This window comes from Heptranchias perlo, chromosome 2 (assembly GCF_035084215.1).
Source record: "Heptranchias perlo isolate sHepPer1 chromosome 2, sHepPer1.hap1, whole genome shotgun sequence".
Lineage (NCBI taxonomy): Eukaryota > Metazoa > Chordata > Chondrichthyes > Hexanchiformes > Hexanchidae > Heptranchias > Heptranchias perlo.
The window spans coordinates 161,746,633-161,761,483 of record NC_090326.1 but is presented as its reverse complement, the minus strand read 5'-3'; the positions used below and the strand labels follow the sequence as shown (position 1 = coordinate 161,761,483).

The window sequence follows — 14,851 nt, the reverse complement described above, 5'->3', positions numbered from 1 at the left end:
GGATTGAACTCCATTTGCCACTTTTCTGCCCATCTGACCAGTCCATTGATATCTTCCTGCAGTCTACAGCTTTCCTCCTCACTATCAACTACACGACCTATCTTTGTGTCATCCGCAAATTTCTTAATCATGTCCCCTACGTTTAAGTCCAAATCGTTAATGTATACCACAAAAAGCAAAGGACCTAGTACTGAGCCCTGCGGCACCCCACTGGAAACAGCCTTCCAGTCGCAAAAACACCCGTCGGCCATTACCCTTTGCTTCCTGCCACTGAGCCAATTTTGGATCCAATTTGCCACTTTCCCTTGGATCCCATGGGCCTTTACTTTTTTGACCAGTCTGTCATGTGGGACCTTGTCAAAAGCCTTGCTAAAATCCAGATAGACCTCATCAATTGCGCTACCCTCATTGATCCTCCTTGTCACCTCCTCGAAAAATTCAATCAAGTTAGTCAGACACGAACTACCCTTAACAAATCCGTGCTGACTGTCCTTGATTAGTCCGTGCCTTTCTAAGTGACAGTTTATCCTGTCCCTCAGAATTGATTCCAATAATTTGCCACCACCGAGGTTAGGCTGACTGGCCTGTAATTACTCGGTCTATCCTTAGCTCCCTTTTTAAACTACGGTACACTGTTAGCAGTCCTCCAATCCTCCGGCATTACGCCTGTATCCAGTGAAGTTTGGAAAATAATTGTTAAAGCCTCCGCTATTTCCTCCCTGGCTTCTTTTAACAGCCTGGGATACATTTCATCCGGTCCTGGTGATTTATCCACTTTCAAATATGCTAATCCCCTTAATACTTCCTCTCTCACTATCTTTATCCCATCCAATATTTCACACTCCTCCTCCTTAACTTCAATCCCTGCATCATCCCTCTCCTTTGTGAAGACAGATGCAAAGTATTCATTAAGAACCATACCCACATCTTCCGCCTCCACACATAGGTTACCTTTTTGGTCTCTAATAGGCCTAATCTTTTCTTAGTTATCCTCTTGCTTTTAATGTATTTATAAAACATCTTAGGGTTTTCTTTGATTTTACCTGCTAATATTTTTTCATGTCCTCTCTTTGCTTTCCTAATTTCCTTTTTAACTTCACCCCTGCACTTTGTATACTCCTCTAAGCTTTCCCTAGTATTGAGTTCCCGGTGTCTATCATAGGCTTTCTTTTTCTGCTTATCTTACCCTGAATGCTTCTTGACATCCATGGGGCTCTAGATTTGGCAGCCCCTTCTCTTTTTCTTTGTGGGAACATGTTTACTCTGAACCCCTTGAATCACCCCTTTGAATGTCTCCCACTGCTCTGACACTAATTTACCTTCAAGTAGCTGTTTCCAGTTTACTTTTGCTAAATCATTTCTCAGTTTAGTAAAATTGGCCTTTCCCAAATTGAAAACTTTAACTCTTGCTCTGTTTTTGTCCTTTTCCATAACTATGCTAAAACTAACTGTATTATGATCACTACCACCAAAATGTTCTCCCACTGATACTCCTTCCACCTGCCCCTCTTCATTTCCTAGAACCAAATCCAGAACTGCCCCCCCCCCCTCTCGTTGGGCTTGCTATATACTGGCTAAAAAATTCTGAATGCAATTTAAGAGTTCTGCACCCTCTATACCATTCACACTGTTTGTATCCCAGTTAATATCAGGGTAGTTGAAATCTCCTACTATTACTGCCCTATTGTTTTTGCACTTCTCAGAAATTTGCTTCTCCATCTCCCTCTGTCTGTTTGGGGGGCTATAGTACACTCCCAGTAGTGTGACTGCCCCTTTTTTGTTCTTTAGCTCAACCCATCAGGCCTCATTTGACACCCCTTCTAAAATATCATCCCTCCTCACAACTGTAATTGTTTCCTTAACCAAAATTGCCACCTCCCCCTCATCTTTTATCCCCCTCTCTATCGCATCTGAAAACCCTGTAACCAGGGAAGTTGAGCTGCCATTCCTGCCCCTCTTTAAGCCATGTTTCTGTAATAGTTAAGATATCGTACTGCCATGTGTCTATCTGTGCCCTCAGCTCATCTGCCTTATTTCCTATACACCTTGCACTGAGGTATATAACTTTAAGCATTGCCAAACTCCTCTGTTGTTTATTTTCTAACCTTCGGTCCCTCTGCCTTCCAGGCTCACTCACTAATTTTCTGCCTTCCGTTTCCAGTTCTGACTTTATCCCATCTGAATCCACGCTCAGGTTCCCATCCTCCTGCCAAGCTAGTTTAAACCCTCCCCGACAGCACTAGCAAACCTCCCCGTAAGGTTATTGGTCCCGGCCCTGTTGAGTTGCAACCGGTCCGGCTTGTACAGATCCCACCTCCCCCAGAACCGGTCCCAATGCCCCAGGAATCTAAAGCTCTCCCCCTTGCACCACCTTTGCAGCCACGCATTCATCTGCTGCATCCTCCTATTTCTATTCTCACTAACGCATAGCACTGGGAGCAATCCGGAGATTGTTACCTTTGAGGTCCTGCTTTTTAATCTTTTTCCTAACTCCTTAAACTCTGCCTGCAGGACCTCATCCCTCTTTCTACCTATGTCGTTGGTCCCGAATTGGACCACGACCTCTGGCTGTTCACCCTCCACCCCCAGAACGTTCTGCAGCTGCTCAGTGACATCCATGACCCTGGCACCAGGGAGACAACATACCATCCTGGAATCACACCTCCGGTCAAAGAAACTCCTGCCTGCTCCCCTAACTATGGAATCTCCTACCACTATTGCCCTCCCGACCTGTCCCTTCCCCCCCTGTACAGCTGAACCACCCATGGTGTTCTGGTCTTGGCTCTGGCTGCGCTCCCCAGTTGAACCCTCTCCCATGCCCTCAGGGGACTCCTACACTACCTGCCTGGTCCTCCTTGTCTGTCTGGCGGTCACCCAGTCCCTCTCTGCCTGCACTCTCTTAAGCTGCGGAGTGACCACCTCCTGAAACTCTATCCATGAAACTCTCAGCCTCGCGGATGCACTGCAGTGACACCAACTTCTGCTCAAGGTCCGAAACCCGGAGCTCGAGCTCCTCCAGTTGACGACATTTCCTGCACCTGCGGTTGTCCGGGACACGGGCAGCGTCCTGGAGTTCCCACATGGCACAGGTCGTGCATTCCACGGGTCTGAGCTGCCCTGCAATGCCTCGGTTACGTGATGAAACCTCCAGGAATGTGACCAACCAGTGTTGGTAACCCTACTACTTACTAAAAGCAGGATTCAGACATTATATAGATGATTAAACCAGTCTCCTGGGCCATGCACCCAATGGACAGACTATAATCTGTATACTGTGCTCTATTGATGTAACCTCCCCTTTGCCATTAGTTGCACCACTGACCAATCGCCAGCCCAGTTACCTTAAAGCTTCCTCTCTTGGCTCTGCCTATGGCCGTCCTCAGTCCGTGCACCACCACCACCGCGTCCCCGTCCTCCGAGCTGCCGGGCTGGGGAGCACTGCAGCCGCGGGGCTGCACCGAGCCGGTCCGCTGTCCCTGTCCGGCTCTGGCGTTCGGGGCCAGGTGACGAGACAGCACTTGGACCCGGAACATCTCCCGAAAGTCTGAAACAGAGAGACAGAGAAGCAAAGTAACGGAGAGGAGAGGAGACTCCGGGTTTACCCGGGTCTGGATTCGGGTTAGGTTGGTCCTGGTCCGGGTTTGCTCGGGTTGGGTTAGACCGGGTTCGGGTCCGGTTGGTCCTGGTCCGGGTTAGTTGGGTTCTGGTTAGGCTGGTCCTGGTCCGGGTTCGGGTTAGGTTTGCTAGGGTCCGGGTTTTCCCGGGTCCGGATTCGGGTTAGATTGGTTGGGGTTGGTCCTGGTCCAGGTTAGGTTGGATCGGGTTAGTCCGGGTCTTGGTTCGAGTTAGGTTGGTCCTGGTCCGGTCCGGTTCGGGTTGGGTTGGGTTAGATTAGATTGGTCCGGGATCGGGCTAGTCCTAGTCCGGGTCCGGGTTGGATCGGGTTAGTCCTGGTGTTGGTCCGGGTCCTGGTCCGGGTCGATCGGGTTAGTCCTGGTCCGGGTCGATCGGGTTAGTCCTGGTCCGGGTCCGATCGGGTTAGTCCGGGTCCTGGTCCTAGTCCGGGTCCGGGTCGATCGGGTTAGTCCGGGTCCTGGTCCTAGTCCGGGTCTATCGGGTTAGTCCTGGTCCGATCGGGTTAGTCCTGGTGTTGGTCCGGGTCCGGGTCGATCGGGTTAGTCCTGGTCCTGGTCCGGGTCCGGTTCGATCGGGTTAGTCCTGGTCCTAGTCCGGGTCCGGGTCCGACCTCCTCTTTGTATCTCCTGAATTTTGCTACAATTGCCAATCACGTGATCGCCTCGCCAGTACGGCAAGAAGCAGCTTTCAAATCGACTTCAACTCACTCCAGCTCCGCAATTTCGTCCTGTGGTGAATCGCAAGAATAATAAGTGTGTGGGTATCTAGATACCCGGCCCTATGCACAGATATATCTCCTTTGCTGTGCTGTGCATCAAAACATCTGCATAGACATCAGTGAATAAAGTCAAATCGGAGAAAAATAGTAAAAAGTTAAAATTAAAGGCACTTTAACTGAATGCACAAAGCATTTGTAACAAGATAAACAAATTAATGACACTAATTGAGATAAATGGGTTTGATCTAGTAGCCGATACTGAGATGTGGTTGCAGGGTGACTGTAAGCAAGGAAAATCTGGAAGGTAAAATCCAAATTTTATCCCTACGTGATCAAGTACTTGACTTCTCGAAAAGACAATCAAAATAGAAAAGCCGGTCGGCAGTGGGGGTGGGGATGTAGCCCAGATAATAAAGGATGATATAAAGAGTCTCCAAGATGCAGGAGTACATGCTGCGGGACGCACTGAGGCGAGGTGCTGCCTATGCAAAGACTCTATGGGGAAAGGCTTGAGTCATAAGAAATACTGTGTTTGAATTGTAATAATGAGATTGCTTTGTGTACGATCTGTAGTGTTTTGGTTTGAATTGTACTGGTTTTGGATTGTGGTATTTACATTAAACAGTGTGTATCCTTAAATTCTATGAAATAGGTTATATTTTGAAATTAAAAAAAGATGACTTAAAGACAGTGGTGAGAAAGGATCTTGGCTTTATCAACGGCCTTCCCTCCATCATAAGGTTGTTGTGATGTATAATTGTATTTTGTATCATAGAATCATAGAAGTTTACAACATGGAAACAGGCCCTTCGGCCCAACATGTCCATGTCGCCCAGTTTATACCACTAAGCTGGTCCCAATTGCCTGCACTTGGCCCATATCCCTCTATACCCATCTTACCCATGTAACTGTCCAAATGCTTTTTAAAAGACAAAATTGTACCCGCCTCTACTACTGCCTCTGGCAGCTCGTTCCAGACACTCACCACCCTTTGAGTGAAAAAATTGCCCCTCTGGACCCGTTTGTATCTCTCCCCTTAAATCTATGCCCCCTGTATCGTGTGTGAATCGCCTGATGCAGTTTTATTTTGTATTTGCTTCCATAATTAAAGCTAATTACAGACTGCAGAACGAGCACTTGTACTGTCCTAGTCAAGAATTTACAAAACTAGTAACCCTGATGACAAGATTCCATGAAACTGGTAACCCTAATGAAACAAAAAGCTTGTTAAAAATAAACTTTTTCAAGGTTGGTTGAGATTAATTCTCAGGATGTCGGTGTTGCTGGCAAGGCCGGCATTTGTTGTCCACCCCTAGTTGCCCTTGAGAAGGTGGTGGTGAGCCGCCGCCTTCTTGAACCGCTGCAGTCCATGTGGTGAAGGTTCTCCCGCAATGCTGTTCTTTGTAGCAGTTTCATACAGCGATATACGTCCAAATCAGGAGGATGTGAGGGACTTGGGAGATGGTGGTGTTCCCATGCACCTGCTGCCCTTGTCGTTCTAGGTGGTGGAGGTCATGGATTTGGGAGGTACTGACGAAAAGGCAGTGGCTAGTTCTTGCAATGCATCCTGTCCATAGTACACACTGCAGCTATAGCATGCCAGTGGTGGAGGGGGTAGATGTTTAGAAGCCGATCACGCAGACTGCTTTGTCCTGGAAGGTGTCGAGCTTCTCGAGTGTTGTTGCAGCTGCCCCCAGCCAGGCAAGTGGAGAGTATTCCATCACACTTTTGACTTGTGGGTGGCAGACAGGCTTTGGGGAGGCACTTGACAATACAATCAAGGAGAGTCAACATTTTAAGAAGGGGAAATTGTGTCTGACAAATTTATTAGAGTTCTTTCAGGAAGTAACAGGCAGGGTGGATAAAGGGGAACCAATGGATGCAGTATATTTGGATTTCCAAAAGGCATTCGATAAGGTGCCACATAAAAGAGCTCATGGTGTTGGGGGTAATATACTGGCAGGGATGTAGGATTGGCTAACAGAAAACAAAGAGTCGGGATGAAGGGTTATTTTCAAAATGGCAATCTGTAACTAGTGGGGGGCCTCAACTATTTACAATATATATCAGTGACTTGGATGAAGGAACAGAGTGTCTTGTGGCCAAATTTGCTGATGATACAAAGATAGGTGGAAAAGCAAGTTGCGAGGACAGGTGTCTGCAAAGGGATATTGACAGGTTAAGCGAATGGGCAAAAATTTGGCCGATTTTTAAAAATTCATTCATGGGATGTGGGCGTCGCTGGCGAGGCCAGCATTTATTGCCCATCCCTAATTGCCCTCGAGAAGGTGGCGGTGAGCCGCCTTCTTGAACCGCTGCAGTCCGTGTGAAGGTTCTCCCAGTGCTGTTAGGAAGGGAGTTCCAGGATTTTGACCCAGTGACAATGAAGGAACGGCGATAAATTTCCAAGTCAGGATGGTGTGTGACTTGGAGGGGAACGAGCAGGTGGTGTTGTTCCCATGTGACCGCTGCCCTTGTTCTTCTAGGTGGTAGGTTGCGGATTTGGGAGAGATGGAATATGTGGGAAAATGTGAAGTCATCCACTTTGGGAGGAAAAATGGAAACAGCAAAATATTATTTGAATGGAGAAATACTACAAAATGCAGTAGAGGGATCTGGGTATCCTCATACATGAAACAGTCAACATACAGGTGCAGCAGTTAATCCGGAAGGCAAATGGAATATTGGCCTTTATTTCTAGGGGGATGGAGTATAAAAGCAGGGAAGTCATGCTACAACTGTACAGGGTGCTGGTGAGACCACACCTGGAGTACTGCGTATAGTTCTGGTGCCCTTATTTAAGGAAAGATATCCTTGCATTGGAGGCAGTTCAGAGAAGGTTCACTAGGTTGATTCTAAGTATGGAGGGGTTGTTTTACGAGGAAAGATTGAAGAGGTTGGGTCTATACTGATTGGAGTTTAGAAGAATGAGAGGAGATCTTATTGAAACAGATTGAGGGGACTCGATAGGGTAAGATGCTAAGAGGATATTACCCCTCATGGGGGAATCTAAAGCTAGGGGGCAGTCTCAGAATATTCTTCTCCCAGAGGATCATGACTCTTTAGAATTCTTTACCCCAAAAAGCTGTGGCAGCTGAGTCATTAAATATTTTTAAGGCTAAGTTAAATAAATTCCTGATTAACAAGGGAGTCAAAGGTTATAGTAGGTAGATGGGAAATTAGGGTTGAGGTCATAATCGAATCAGCCATGATCTTATCAAATGGCAGAATAGGCTCAAGGACTGAATGGCCTACTCCTGCTCTTAATTCGTACGTTTGTAATTCCACTTGGACAACAGCCTTAAATCATCGCCCACATCCCAAGAGTTAGTGGCTTCGAAACAACCAATGCAGGCTCCATTGTACAAGTGTCCTATCTCCCACCAAGCTGCCCTCTGAAGCACCACTCCATTGGCAGAATTCCATAGGGAAAAAAACTGGCATATGAACACCAGGGATCACATTAGGAAAATCCATGGCATCTGCTACATTAGTCCCATTCTCTTCCACCACTCTCCTCCTTCCCCCCCCCCCTATTGCAAGTGACAATCTTTCAGTTATTCAATATAACTGAACTGGCTTTCATAAAAGCGGCTTGAACATTGGAAGCATGAGGAATTTGACAACAAGTCAGCAATAGTGGATTTAGAGGAAGTGACCCATGGCATGAAGGTAGCAAGATGGGGAGTGAGGAGGAATTTAGAGTTTAATTAGCATGAAAAGAAACAAGAGGGAGAAGCTAGGTAAGTACATGAGGGAGGAAGGAATAAAGACTCACATGGAGCATAAACCAGTTGGGTCAAATGGCCTGTTTTGTGCTATAAATATGTAATACCATGTAAACATTAGTCATTTATTAAGAGCAATTACATTAGTGCAGCACTTAAATGCATACTTGTATAAAAATTATACAAATTGTAAAAACATTATACAATCAAACAGAATTAAAGCAAATTGTAATTCTAGTTCCAAATCAAGAAACTCTCACTTCCCTGAAGGAAGGTGCAATTGTCCCAAATGTTGCATCATGAAAAAAGTACATCAATGTATTCAAGTTAAATCTTGCTCTGCCATGTGCAGCTCTAATGTTTGTTTGATAATCATTTTATTTCCAATAAACTACCTCAACAGAAACTCAGCATCTAATTGTTTTAACTGATTCCAGGGTTTTTACCATCACTAATAGAAAATGCTCAGCAAGTCAGGCAGCATCTGTGGAGGAACAGTTAACATTTCAGGTCGATGACTGTTCACCAGTTCTGATGAAAGGACATTGACCTGAAATGTTAACTTTCTTTAACCACAAATGCTGCCTGACTTGGAGTATTTCAATTTTTACCTTCACTACTCTAACCTAAGAGTCCCTTACATTCATTTTTATTATTCATCATGGGCATTGCTGGCATTTATTGCCTACAGGTGATGGACCTTTTTCCTTGTACTGCTAGTCAGTTTGATACAACCAAGTGGATTGCTAGGCCACAGTTAAATCAGCCACACTGGTATGGCACTGGAGACACAGGCAGCTTCATGATCACCATTACAGATAACAGCTCCTAATTCAGATTTTTATTTAATAAACTGAATTCAAATTCTCAAACTGCTGCAGTGGGACACTCAGGTGCTCTGCATTAGTCCAGGCCTACTGTACCCCTATATTGATCACACTGAAGAGTACAGTCCTAAATTTACCTATTACTAATTGAACATGAGCCCCTTTCCCTACTCAGGATTTAAAGCATTACAGAAATGTCCTTGCCAATCCCTTTATTGTAGTGTACCTCAGGTTACACGATTACCTCAAGTGCCTCCATTCCATGTTGAAAAGCCCATGTCTTGCCTCCTAACCATAGACATTTCATACTAGGTCAGCCTCAGGGCTCTCCCCTACACTGTCTGAATGGCTTGTTTCTTGCTGACCAGAACTGGATTCATTACTCTAGATGCAGCCCAACTAGAGTGCTTCAGATTAACCATGATTTCATCTGACATTCTTCCATTTATTTCCCGAGACAGTTTGTGTAACAAATTGGATGACGGGGAGAAGTCCTAGGTTAGCCTTTCAGCTCAAGTATGAGCTATCCAGTTGTACAGCTGAAAGTATTTCAATCAGGATACCTGCAAGGGAAGAATAAATAAAATCAGTCCTTTCCAGCATCTGCAAGTCCCTGGGTGTTCACAGCTTCATACTTATGAAGCAATTTGCTGTTTAACCATAGCCTTGAAAACAAGCTGCATCAAAGCCACAAGAAATCACCTCCCATTTTAGAGCAACACCCTCATTTATTGCAATCTAATGCTACAGCTGTGAGCTCCATTTTACTGGTCATTACCCTGTAATTTGCACTAAGTCTTGTTCACCCATCACTGCCACCACTCCTCCCCCCCCCCCCCCCCACCCCCTGCCCATGCTCACTGACCTATATCTGCTCACAATCCACTAACCCAAAATCATCAAATGGAAAACAATAGACCAAGTAATTATAGGCCAGTCAGTCTCACCTCAATAGTGGGCAAATTATTGGAATCGATTCCAAGGGACAGCACAAATTGTCATTTAGAAAGGCACAGGTTAATCAAGGACAGTCAGCATGGATTTGTTAAGGGGAGGGTGTGTCTGACAAACTTGATTGAATTTTGAGGTGGTAACACATTTGATGTAGTTACATGGATTTTAGCAAGGCTATTGACAAGGTCCCACATGGCAGACTGGTCAAAAAAGTAAAAGCCCATCAGATCCAAGGGAAAGTGACTAGTTGGATCCAAAATTGGCTCAGTGGCAAGAAGCAAAGGGTAATGGTTGACAGGTGTTTTTGCAACTGGAAGGCTGTTTCCAGTGGGTCCCTTGCTTTTTGTGGCATCCATTAATGATTTGGACTTGAATGTGGGGGGCTTGATGGAGAAGTTTGCAAATGATACAAAAATTAGCCATGTGGTTGATAGTGAGGAAGAAAGCTGTAGACTGCAGGAAGATATCAATGGTCTGGTCAGGTGGGCAGAAAAGTGGCAAATGGAGTTCAATCCAAAGTATGAGGTAATGCATTTGGAGAGGGCAGACAAGGCAAGGGAATACACAATAAATGGGAGGGTACTGAGGTGCAGAGGAACCTTGGAGTGCATGTCCACAGATCCCTGAATGTAGCAGGACAGGTAGATAAGGTGGTTAAAAAGGCATACGGGATACTTTCCTTTATTAGCCAAAGCACAGAATCTAAAGAACAAGGTGTGCTAGAACTGTAAAACATTGGTTAGGCCATAGCTTGAGCACTGCATACAGTTCTGGTCACTACTACAGGGAAGATGTGATTGCAGTTTAGAGGGTACAGAGGAGATTCACAAGGATGTTGCCAGGGCTGGAGGATTTTACAGAAAGATTGGATGGGCTGGGGTTTTCTTTGGAACAAAAAAAGAGGCTGAGGGAAGATTTAATTGAGGTATATAAAATTATGACAGGACTAAATTGGATAGGGAGGACCTATTTTCCTTAGAGGGGTCAGTGACCAGGAAGCATACATTTAAAGTAATTAGAGAGGAGCTGAGGAGAATTTCTTTCACCCAGAGGGTGGTGGGGGTCTGGAACTCACTGCCTGAAAGGGTGGTAGAGGCAGAAACCCTCAGCATTTTAAAAAAATTACTCGGATGCGCACTTGAAGTGCTGGAACCCACAGGGCTACAGGCCAAGTGCTGGAATGTGGGATTAAGCTGGATAACTTTTTCAGCCAACAGACACGATGGGCCGAATGGCCTTCTCCTGTGCCCTAACTTGATTACAGTACAGGAGGCCATTCAGCCCATGCCAGTTCTTTGTAAGAGCAATACAGTTAATCCCACTCTGCCCCTCTTTCCCTTCAATTTTTATCTAATTCCCTTTTGAAGGCCATGATTTAATCTACTTCCACCACCCCCCCAGCAGTGCATTCCAGATCATAACCACTCGCTGTGTAAAAAGTTTTTCTTCATGTCACTTTTGGTTCTTTTGCATCCTCTTTCAACCCTTCTGCCAATGGCAACAGTTTTTCTTTGCTTTATCTAAACCCTTCATTATTTTGAACACTATCAAAACACCTCAACCTTCTGTTCCAAGGAGAACAACCCCAGTCTTTCCCGTCTATCCATGTAACTGAAGTCCTTCATCCCTGGAACCATTCCAGTAAATCTTTTCTGCACCCTCTAAGGCCTTCACATCCTTCCTAAAGTGCAGGGCCCAGAATTTAAAATTCTCATCCATCCTCACCCTGCCCTGTTTCTAAACCTCCTCCACCCCAAGATCTCTGCGTTGCTCCAATTCAGGGTTTGGGAGATTTCACTACATTAAAAGCCCTATAAATTCAGGTTTTTACTATTTAGAAACACTTGGCACCAATAAAACAAGGCACAGCTGACCAGATCAATAAATCTGGTTATTTGTAGACTGACAGGAAAACAATGAAAGCTGCCAGATTGTCACAAACCCAAATATCCCTCAGGATAAGGGAACCTACCACCCCCCAACCTGTACCAGATTACACAATTCTCTACATTGTCAACTCTGGAATGGCCTAGCATGCTCCTCAGTTGTACAATCACCTAGGAATAGATCAATGTAGCCTTCTGTGCTGCAAGATTGAGTCTCTGAATACACCTACTATTTCTTTGAACTCCAAGCTCACTGCAGAGCCACAGATATGTAAAATATCTGCTGCAAGATATCAGCGAAATAATGTCACAGCAATGAGCTCCATTTTACTTCACCCTGTAACAGAGGGCAATTTGTAAATTAAATTTTAAACAGTAAAACAGAATTTTAAAAGCTCTCAGCAGCTATAAAACAGCATGTATGAGGCTTCCTTAGCCTTGTTCTTTAGTCAAGAGAAGAAGGCCTCAAACTATCCTCTCATCATCAATCTAGCAGTACAACAAGAAGAGACAAGGTCACAGGCAGACCTGCACTGCTGGTGGACTGCACATTGTAGAGAAGGGTACACATTATAGATTGAAGTCTTGCCCAACTCCACAGCTGCAGAATTGCTGCAACATAAATGGTCCATTTGGTGATTTTTGCAACTTTTAGTCTTGCATTCAGTAACACTGATGACAGGCACAGGGTTGGGAAATGTAAGGCTCTGCTAGGGGACTGCACACTTCAGAAAAGAAATACAGCAATTCATTTAGTAAATGTACACATTAACAGAACCTGACTTTATATAGCACCTTTAATGTATCACAGTAGGGACAACACGGTGACCATTCAGCCCATCATGCTTGCTCTTCAAAAGCTATCAAATCAGTCCCATTCTCCACAGCCCTGTAAATTGCTTCCCCCCCCCCCCCACCAAGTATTTATCCAATTCCCTTTTGAAAGTTACCTATGAATCTGCTTCCACCATGCTTTCAGGCAGTGCATTCCAGATTACAACTCAAACAGAATACCATGGATGCTGGAAATACACAAGTCAGGCAGCGCCTGTGGGGAAGTTACCGTTTCAAGTCAAAGACTTTCCACAAGTACTGGTGACCTGAAATGCTAACTGTCACCCCCACAGATGCTGTCTGAGCATTTTCCATTTTGATTCCAGATTACAACTCATTGCATCAAAGTGCTTCCTCATCACCTGACTCCTTTGCCAATGATCTTAAATCTGTCCTCTGGTTACTGACCCTTCCACCACTGGAAAGTTTCTATTTACTCTCATCAAAACCACTCATGATCTTGAGCACATCAAATCTCCCCTTAACCTTCCCTGTTCTAAGGAAAGAACCAGCTTCCTTAGAAGCAACTGAAGTCCCTCATTCCTGGTACCATTCTAGGAGCGATCAAACAAAATTTGACACCAAGCCACAAGGTATGAGGACAGGACAAAAGTAAGTTTTAAGGAGTGGCTTAAAAGGAGGAGGGGTAGAGAGGCAGAGAAGTTTAGGGAGGGAATTCCACAGCAAAGGCACAGCCACCAATGGTAGAGGATTGAAATCAGGGATGTGCAAAAGGCAAGAATTAGAGGAACGCAGAGATCCCAGGGTTGTATGGCTGGAGGTCACTGCTAGGGAAGGGTGAGACCATGGAGCGATTTGAAAACAATTAGAGAATTTAACCCATGTTATCAGCACAAATTAGTATGAAATTCCTTTGCTGTTCAGCAACAAAGGCAGACTAAACCAGAATCTCAAATATTGCTAGATGTTCTTTGTTTCCTGCTAGTCACCACACTGAATACACACCTGCCATTTCTTTGAACCGCAGTCATCTCCATGTCCATAAATGAGAAACATCTGCTGCAGCCTCACCAGCAAAATAAAGGCACACCAGTGTGCTCCATTTTACATGACCCTGTAATAGAGGGCAATTTGTAAAATTAACTTAAATGGGTGAAACAATTTTAAACAACTATAAAACAGCACAATGCAGGAGGTTTTCTTAACCTTGCTCTTTAGAGCAGTGAAGGCCTCAAACAACCCCTCCAATTGAGCAAGTACTGTAGAAAGACAGTCACAGGCAGACGTGCACTGCCACTGTACCAAGGGTGCACATTGTACATTGAGGTCCTGCTCTGCAACATACATTACTAGAACGATGCCAGGGATGAGGGACTTCAGCTATGTGGCAATACTGGAGAAGCTGGGGCTGTTGTGCTTAGAACAGAGACGGTTAAGGGGAGATTTAAAGAGAGGTGTTCAAAATCATGAACAGTTTTCACTAAGGAGAACCTGTTTCCAATGGCAGAGGAGTCAGTAAGCAGAGGACACAGATTTAGGGCAATCAGCAGGAAGGCCAGAGGCGACATAAGGAAACATTTTTTTTACGCAGCGAGTTGTTCTGATCTGGGACGCGCTGCCTGAAAGGGCGGCGGAAGCAGATTCAATAGTAACTTTCGAAAGGGAATTTGATAAATACTTGAATGGAAACTTCCAGGGATATTGGGGGGGGGGGGGGGGGGGGGGGAGAGCAGGGGAATTAAGACTAATTGGATAGTTCTTTCAAAGGGCCAGCACAGGCACGGTGGGCCGAATGGCGGCCTCCTGTGCTGATAAAACTATGGCGATCGCCTCCGTCAGCTTTTAGCGCTGCCTTCAGTAACACGGCAGGCCCGGCGCACACATGGTGGTGAGCACCGCGCGAACGGACGATGCGGCCACCCCGCGGGGCCGTCCCCGGAGGCGGGAGGGCGGACGGGCCCCCCAACACCGCGAGGCCGAGTCGCCCCCAACAGTGAGACCGATCCGCGACCACACGCTCCCAGCTCAAAGCGCGCCGTTGCCCACGGAGAGCCGCCGCTTCCACCGGGAGCCTGTGGTGGAATCAGGCCCGGAGCTGGATGGTAACGTCGCCGCCTTACAATCGTGGGATGGAGGACGAATCAAGGCCTCAAATTAACCAACCCCCACCCCCCGGAGCGGACCCCGGGCGGCTCTGTCCCGCCGGCCCGCCATCGCTCTCCTTCACTCACCATCTTCAGCCGCAAAATGGCCGAGCGACACCCGACACGCGCCTTTATAACAATCGGACACAGTCACATGATGCCA

At 45.9% G+C, this 14,851-nt stretch overlaps 1 protein-coding gene and 1 long non-coding RNA gene across 3 annotated transcripts in view; both read right to left on the bottom strand.

The window, feature by feature from the left end:
• acaa1 (acetyl-CoA acyltransferase 1) overlaps nucleotides 1–4,289 on the bottom strand; it is a 33,112-nt gene extending 28,823 nt beyond the window's left edge. Inside the window, exon 1 of one of the 2 annotated variants that reach the window (XM_067968337.1) lies at nucleotides 3,342–4,289. In XM_067968337.1, coding sequence (XP_067824438.1) covers nucleotides 3,342–3,533 — 192 coding nt within the window. In that variant the 5' untranslated portion in view covers nucleotides 3,534–4,289. The remainder of the gene's footprint in view (nucleotides 1–3,341) is intronic. The other variant, XM_067968327.1, reaches the window with a different exon arrangement.
• A 3,904-nt stretch (nucleotides 4,290–8,193) lies between these two features.
• Nucleotides 8,194–13,670, bottom strand: LOC137334616 (uncharacterized). Its single transcript, XR_010966189.1, has 2 exons — nucleotides 13,550–13,670; nucleotides 8,194–9,472 (listed from the first exon to the last, which is right to left on the bottom strand). It is a non-coding gene; the product is annotated as an uncharacterized lncRNA (long non-coding RNA).
• Between the last annotated feature and the right edge of the window lie 1,181 nt (nucleotides 13,671–14,851).